Below are 7,659 nucleotides of genomic sequence, written 5' to 3' on the forward strand. Positions count from 1 at the left end.
GGGGCGCCCCATTTCTGAGAAGCCCCTTAGGGGCCGGCAAAGATGATCCCAGGCATGCCCCAGGGGGCGAGGCCCCCGATGTTTCTGGGGGGCACACGTAGGGGTCAGGCTACTCGGGACGGGCACGTCTTGCTTGCTACAGCCACCTCCAGTCTGGCCACACCTGCTTCTCGCTCGCACGGTGGCGGGTGCACTGATGGTGGGTCTGGGGGCATCGGGCTCACACTGGGGGGGGGCATGGGGACAGCGCTGAGAAGGAAGGGGCACCTCCCTCATCTCAGAAAGATGGAACCGCCAGGCCTGGCCTGAGACACACCCACTCCCCACCTAGGGCTTGTCCCAGGGGATGGTTGGAGAACAAGGGAACATGAAAACCTTACTGAGAGAATTTGGGATGGAACGTGGTCTGATCTGCGTAACATGGGGTTCTTTGGTTCTTCTCATTGTTTCCATCCATCCGTGTATGTGTGTGTATGTGTGTGTGTGTGTGTGTGTGTGTGTGTGTGTGTTTGTGTGAGAGAGAGGGGATGGGGGTGTATGTGAGGGTGTGTGAGGCTGAATGTGTGTGGCGTGAGTGTATGTGATGTGTGTGTGTGTGTGTGTGATGTATTGTGTGTGTGAGGATGAGTGTGTGAGGGTGTGTGTATGTGTGCTTTTAGGTGGGGACTAATGTGTAAGACTTTAGAGTGTGTGGGGTTTTGGAGGATGGACTTCAGGGTATGTGGGGGTTTGTGCCAATTAAATGTCACTTACACCAGTTTCAGTTTTCATGTTCCAGTTCCCCTCCTTGGGTCTCACTGGCCCCCCAACCAGCTCCACGGTGACTCAGGGTGGTGGGAGCCCGAGCGGAGGGCGAGTCAGGGTGGCTGCTGTTGTCACAAAGCCAGTTCATACTGAAAGTGCCCAAGAGTCTTCCATGAGCAGAGAGGTGACTGAGAAGCAATGACGTGCCCACCTGAAAATTTTGGGGTCCCCTCCTTTCTCCTAGATGGTCAGGGACTCAAGCCCATGGTCAATTTGACTTGAGGTCCAAATGGGAAGAGAAGGAGGGGAGGGGGGGATGCCGAATTCTTTTACTTTGCCAATTGCTTTTAAGCCGATTAATTTTTGAGTATATTTTTCAGCCAATCAATTTTTTTTTATTTTGGGGGGGGCGTGGTTTAATGGTAATTTGCTTTTCTGGTTTCTAAAAAGCCAATCCGTTTTAAGGGGTGTGTGTGTGTGTGTGTGTGTGTGTGTGTGTGTGTGTGTGTGTGATTTAAGGGCTCATGTTCTCTAATTTTTGTTGTGTAATTTGGGGGGGTAATTTGGAATGATAATTTGGGGGATAATTTGGGAGATATTTAAAGCCAATTGGTTTTTTGCTGATTCCCTCGGCTCGATGGAGGGGGCCGAGGAGAGTAGCCTGACGTGGGGAGGTTGGGGCATGGGGGTGGGGTGGGGGGGCCCTCTGGGAAGGACGGCGCAGAGAGGTTTCAGAGGAGGACCTGGTGGAAAGGTCCCTGGTCAAGAGGAGAGCACGAGAAGGGTGGGGCCATTTCGCAGAATTACGACCGACAATTTGGCTCACTTCCGATTGCTGGACACCTCTGGAGAGGCACCCCCGTGGGCGGCAGGGTCGTGGGTGGACAGGGCCATCAGGGGCCGGTGACGCGTGGCCTCTCTAAAGGCTTCAAGCTCCCTGGCGAGCACGCGGCCCCGGCGGACACGCAGGCCTCTGCGCAGGCGTTGGGCAGACTGCATCCAGGTGCCGTAAGGGAAGAACTTGCCCACGGGGTATCTGGGGAAGTTGTCCTGGGAGGGGAGGGCCAGTCAGAGGCTGCCCCGCGCCAGCCCCCAGCCAGCGTGCGCACCTCTCGGTGACCTGAGGGGCTCATACGGAAACCTGTCATCGTGCCCGCTGACATGTCCATAGCTCAGCTTCTGGCCAACGTCCCCAGTGGGGCACAAGGGGCCAACATGGGGATTGCCCTCTAGCTGCAGTTCAGACTAAGGAGCAGGCTGCCTCTGGTCCCCGGGCTCAGAGGTGACAGCCAGAGAGAAGGGAGGGGCCCCGGAGCCCTGGATCTCCCCAGCAGTGGCCGGCTGTCTTACCGGAAGCACGGTCGGAGGGGTCGACACGTCCCTCTCGGACTTGGCGGGGGTGGCGCAGTAGGTCTCCAGAAGGGCCAGGTCGCAGCTGCGGAAGCAGCACTCTTCCACGATGCCACGGCTGCGGCGGTTCACACGGCTGGCCGGTCTGCCTGGAAGTCCCACAGGAGGAAGGAGAGGACCCGTTAGCACTGGGCACCTGCCAGCGGTGTTCCTCCCCTGACCGGGGCTCTTCCGGCCACCCACTGACCCCCACTCCCCGCCCCTCCCAGGGACAAGCCCCAACGGAATGCTCGGTCACCTACAGGGACCGCCAGCTTGGTGGCACGGAATGGCGAGGTGAGAGGAGGGTGGGCAGGGGCGCCCTGAACAGGAGAGTAGGGTCAGTGGGGACAGCATACTCCAGGACCAGCCCCCTGGCCTCTTGGCACCTTCCTCCTCGGGTTGAAAATGGACACAGCCTCCGAGTCCCAGGACCCAATGCACTTTGCAAAATGTGTGGGGTGTGAGCCGGGCTCAAGGGCCACCCAGCGAGGGGTCTGGGCCCCACGTTATGGGACCACGGGGTCCTGTCTTGAAGTCCAGGCTGGGACACAAGTGCCACCCTGAACTAAGCAGGAGCCGAGACTGGTAGGAATGGGAGGAGGAAGAAGAAGACGGGAGGAGAGGAGTGAGGACCTGCAAAAAACCACGCCCTCCTTTCCTCCCGTCCTCCCCCTCGTCTCCACCGCGGGCTCCAAGTCTCGGCTGCAAGGGAAAGCACCCAGAGCTTCACCCCAGGACGCCAAGGGCAGGCGCCGTTGGTGGGTGGAGGGAGAGGAGCCCCTAGTAAGGGGTTCTGTCATAGGGTCCTATGGGTGGGGGCTCGGCCCAGCCCCCCATTCAGGGAAGTCACTCCCTGGGAGAGGGCCGGCTAGCCCTAGATGCTAGAGTGCCACTTCCTGCCCCCAAGCGAGGCAAAGGGGAGAGCGCACAGGTGAGGCCAGGCAGGCAGGAGCTTCCGAAGCTCGATAAGCAGGAATGCTTTTCAAAGAGTAGCTTTGAGATGCCAAGACTGGCTTTTGGGCGCCCATTTCACAGGGTGGGTAAGTAGACGCTGCAGAAGAAGATACCATAGGAAGGGCCAAGTGTGACCTTTATGGCCCTCACCGACTTGCTCTAGCCATGTCCGCCACCCCTGCCTGGCCCTGAGGGGTGTCTGGATGCCTGTGAAAGATGGCTGAGCCTGGAGGGAGCACACACTCCACTCTCAGGTCAGGCTCGTACTGCTCCCCAGTTCCTGGTCCATGTTACAGGTAAAGAAACTGAGGCCCAGCTTGCCAGGAGGTGAGGGCAAGGGCCCATATCCAAGAGAGAGGTCACCTCTAACTGGGGGTCCCACCCTGCTGTGCAGGGCACAGGGCACAGGGGTGAGGGGAAGCCCCAGGATAGAAATCAAGAGAAGCCAGGGAGCAGCCAAAGCACTTGGGCCAGCAGGGGGCACCCCGCATTGTGGCCCACCCCTCAGGGGTACGTCTCAGAACTCCATGACCCCAGTGGCATTGTGATGGGGGGGACTCATCTCTTCCCCTGTCCCCCCAGTTGGAGCTGAGCGCCCACTCACACCCGCCAGCAATATGCAGTTTTATTCCCACTGATTTTCACTCCATGTGATCAAATTCCAAATCCTATCATCATGAATACAGGCCCATCACCGAATGGTCAGGCAGCCCCTAACCCTGTGGGGGAACTCCAGTGCCCGCAGCCCTGCCCACAGGCAGGTCAGGGAGAGGCTGGCTCTCCCCTTCTGGAAGCCCACCCCAGCCCCACCTGCTATGATCTGGCCCCCACTTGAAGCAGGAAAATCAGGGGGTGTGAGTGTCACCCAGGCACATGGCACGTGCCCAATAAATGTGGACTTCAAGGTCCCAACTGCACTTTCAAGTCTTAGGGCAGGAGCCAGGGGTCGGCCACCTTCGAGAGACCTCCCTCCCCCGGCCCCCACGCCACCAGTCCTGGGGGCTCTGCCTGGGGGCTCTGCCTGAGGGCAGGGAAGGAGGACTCTGGCATTTATTGAGCACCTGCTGTGTATGCCCCTCGCCCCTCAGCCCCACCGAGCTACTTACTGAAGTAAAAGCCGCGGTCCCCACAGACAAACTGGAGGGTGTCCACCAGCTCCCCGCCGCACAGGGTCTCACTGGGGCGGTAAGCAGCAAAGCAGCACGAGGCGAAGGCCAAGAAAGTGAGTAGCACCAGCATCGACTTCCCCACCGGGAGCTCCATCGGGGTCTGGGGGCGGAGAAAAGAGGCTGTCAGCCCCACCGGGTCTGCCAGCCAGGGTCTTCCCTGCGGGACTAAAGCCAGCTTCCTCTGGGGACACGTGCCCAGCCCTTTCCACACTTCAAATGCAGCGACAGTTTTAAAGCATGGCTTTCTTCTTCGTTATCATTCTAATTAAGCAAGAAGCCTCTGAACTGCTGAGATGGCCCTTGAACCGCTCGCGGGGCCGGAAGCACACCTTTGGCACCCAGTGCTGGCGAGTCATTTCACACGGGGAGGACTGTCCCTGTGTCATTACTGCAGGGTCTCAGCCAGAACCACAGGGACTAGTGCTGGACACTGGACCTGGCCTCCATCCTATGATGTCATGAGGGCGGGGCCAGCACCGGGCAGTGGCCACTCCTCAGGTCTCCCAGCGCCAGCCAGGATGGCAGACGGCCACACCCCACCACAGAGTCTGTACATCCCAGAGGACCAGCCCCCACCTCCCCAAGCAGCAGGGGGGTCCTGCTGGGCCAGCCCCACCGCCTCCCCTCCCCCACTCCCTCTTCTACCCTCACAGTCTGTGGCCGAGCACAGCTCAGGTTAAGGAAGCAATGGTTAGCGCAACGGTGCCCCCCACACTCTCAGGGGCCTTGTTCTCCTCACCCACTCAGTCCCCCAATTCCAGTCTGCCCTGGGCACCCCAACACAGGCAGAGAAATCAAAAGCCTCCTCTCCAGCCCTGATATCTCACCTCCCAGGGCCAGAGACCTCAGGGTCCCTCGGGGAACCCCAGGCCCTCTCCCAGTTTGGGGTACCAAACCCCACCCAGGAAAGCTGGAGAGAACAGGTTAGGCCAACTTGAGGCCAGACACCAAGTCCCTTGGTGCCCAATTTGAAAGGAGGGGCACATCTTAGGACACACCCCCCCACACACACACACACACACAAGCCCTGTGGCTGTAGGCCTGGGGCAAGGGTTAAGTGGTCCCTTAAGGAGTTGGGAGGCTTGAGAGCGGGGCTTCAGCTTCTTTTTCGACACAGCAAGCTGCCCTGCCCCTTCCAGAAGAGGGAAGCCCCCGGGGAAGGCAGCCCCAGCCTGCCCTCTGCAGGCCCAGTACAAGCCCCTTCTTGGGGGGGGGGGCAGTCATGGCCCAGTGCTTCTGAGCTCATTGGCACCCTGATGCTACTCAAGCAAAGGGCCGGACAGGCTGCCCAGATGTGCCCCTCCCAGGCTCGGCACCCGGTGGGCCCAGGGGCAGCGAGCAGCATGGCCTTCCAGCCTGGAGTGAGGCTGCTGCCTGCTGGCCCAGGAGATTTGTGATGCAATAAATTAAGCAGGAGATGAGGGGACAAGAAGGGACAATCTTGCTTCAGCTCACTAAAGAGCTGTGGCCAGCTCCACAGAAGGGTCTAGGGTGTCACCTCGCTCACCTGCTGCCCTGGCCTGGACCCCAGCTGGCCTCCCTGCTGCCCCCACTGCCGCCCCTTCCAGACTAACAACAGATTTGGCCAGCTCGTGACTCGGCGCGTCCGAGCAGCGGCTCCATCCTCCACAAGCCAGGCTTCTCCAGTGTGGGGTCCAGTCCCGGGCACCAGCAGAGAGCAGAGAACTGGACAAGAGGCATGCAGCACTGCAGGCCAGGTGAGCGAGACTGCCCAAGGAGGGCAGGGGCACGGGAAGCGTGGACGGCGGGGCCAGAGGCAGGAGGCAGGGGCCCAGGGGCAGCGGCCGAGGGGCTGAGGGCCGAGGCGCTCGGCAGAGCGGGAGGGCAGTGGGCTTCTCGCTCAAAGGCTGGTTACCTGCAGCTGGACAGGAGGCTCCTGGGGCTGGAGGAGGTGGAGGAGAAGGCTGGAAGGCCGCCTCGCAGGAGAAGCTAATGTCCAGTTCCCAGGCTGGTCAGTGCCTCAGCTTTTATGTCTGAGCCGGCTCCTCCCAGCCCCGGCTCCACCCTACCCCCCACCCCTCTCCCCACTGACCACTCCCTCCGCCCCTTTGCTCCCGCCCCCTTCCAGCCAGTCCCTTCTTTCCTGCACCCCCAACCACTAGCCCTGGACCATCCCTGAGCGGAGTACCATGGGGGGCGGGGGGCGCTCATCCTGTACTTTCAGCCCAAGTCCGCACAGGGCAATGGGGGGCAAGGGTGGGGGCTGCTTTCCACCTCCTTCTGTGGAAACTTCCATCTGCCCCCGGGGCAGGGGCAGTTACCCCCTCTGGGCTGTGCAGTCGTGCCCTTCTGAGCCCTGGAGCAGCCCCTCTCCCCAGATTCCTGCTTAGAGTTGTTGGGGACAGAGAAAGGGGAGCTGCAGGGGGGGATATTGCAAATGTGGCGTCTGGCGTGGTTCTTTTGCCAACTCGGCCCCCCTCGCTCCATCCTGGCCCCGCCCACCTAGTTTTCCTCTCTCCCTCTCGCTGGCACACAGTCAACATACCAGGGTGGGTTTCTGAGACTCGCGCCCCTCCTCATTACCCAGCACCCTGGGGGGACGGCCCCGCCCCCCGCACGGCACAAATCACAAACTTTCAGCAACACCCCCCTGCACCCAAAAAGCCGACCAGGAAGTCGCCTTTGCAGACAGCTCACACCTCTCTTGGCATTTCCCGAAGCCCCTACCCCGCCCCCTCCGCAGCGCAGGGGAGAGCGCGGGGTGCGCACCGGGGAAGCGGACCCTCAGCCCCTACCCCGCCCGGGCCGGCCCCCGCCCCCGCCAGCCTCGCCGGCCCGCTCGACGCTTACCTGGAAGCCGGCACAGCTGCCGCCCACCTCCCTGCTGCGTATTGCAAACCGAACAGCGGGCGTTGGCCCTCCTGCCGGACACTCCTCTGCCAGCGCCGCTCTGGCCGAGTCGCGGGGGCCGAATGTGCGACGGGGCAGAACGGGGGGATGGCTTTTTTTGGGGGGGTAGGAATCGTCTGATTGTTTGGGGAGGACGGGCTGTCTGCGGGCTGGGGCGGGCCAGATGTTGTACTTTTAGGGGGGGAAAGGGTATCGGGAAATGAGGTCAGCTGTTGTATCAAGGATAGAGGGGGGCAGAGATAGTGAGAGACACAGAGTGAACGTGAAAGGGGGGGGGCCAAAGAGAGGGTGAGAGAGAGAGAGAGGACAGCGAGAGGCGGGCAGGCTCACAGCGGGACAGAACAGCACACAGAGAAACAGAAAGCGTATAATTAATCCACTTTGGGACGGCTAAGGAGAGAGGGCGGGCGTGGAGGGGGGAGGGAGTCGGAGGCAAGGAGCTGGGGGGGACGGGAGGGAGCCAAGGGAAGGTTGCGGAAGAAAAGAGAGCGAGGGGCCGGGACCAGAGGCCGGAGAGGGGGAGAGGGCA

General features: G+C 61.1%; 1 protein-coding gene across 2 annotated transcripts; it reads right to left on the reverse strand.

Annotated features, from left to right (window-relative positions):
• Positions 1-1,146: 1,146 nt before the first annotated feature.
• Positions 1,147-7,349, reverse strand: IGF2 (insulin like growth factor 2). Of its 2 annotated transcripts, XM_081063910.1 has the most exons (5): positions 7,071-7,093; positions 6,136-6,209; positions 4,197-4,359; positions 2,095-2,243; positions 1,147-1,794 (listed from the first exon to the last, which is right to left on the reverse strand). In XM_081063910.1, exons 3-5 carry the CDS (start codon positions 4,351-4,353, stop codon positions 1,567-1,569), a joined length of 534 nt encoding a protein of 177 aa, XP_080920036.1. In that variant the 5' UTR covers positions 4,354-4,359; positions 6,136-6,209; positions 7,071-7,093; the 3' UTR covers positions 1,147-1,566. The 2 variants fall into 2 exon arrangements, with proteins under 2 accessions (XP_080920036.1, XP_080920037.1); XM_081063911.1 differs by lacking the exon at positions 6,136-6,209 and having other exon boundaries at positions 7,071-7,349.
• Positions 7,350-7,659: the final 310 nt, after the last annotated feature.

This window comes from Rhinolophus hipposideros, assembly GCF_964194185.1.
Source record: "Rhinolophus hipposideros genome assembly, chromosome: 10".
NCBI classification, from domain to species: domain Eukaryota; kingdom Metazoa; phylum Chordata; class Mammalia; order Chiroptera; family Rhinolophidae; genus Rhinolophus; species Rhinolophus hipposideros.

Bases quoted from the DNA above. Each gene is read 5' to 3' on its own strand.
- IGF2 (XM_081063911.1), bottom strand. From the start codon at position 4,353: ATGGAGCTCCCGGTGGGGAAGTCGATGCTGGTGCTACTCACTTTCTTG. The intron at 2,244-4,196 runs GTAAGTAGCTCG...TGGGACTTCCAG, and splicing joins GGACCGCGGCTTTTACTTCA to GCAGACCGGCCAGCCGTGTG. The intron at 1,795-2,094 runs GTAAGACAGCCG...CTCCCCTCCCAG, and splicing joins CCCCTCCGACCGTGCTTCCG to GACAACTTCCCCAGATACCC.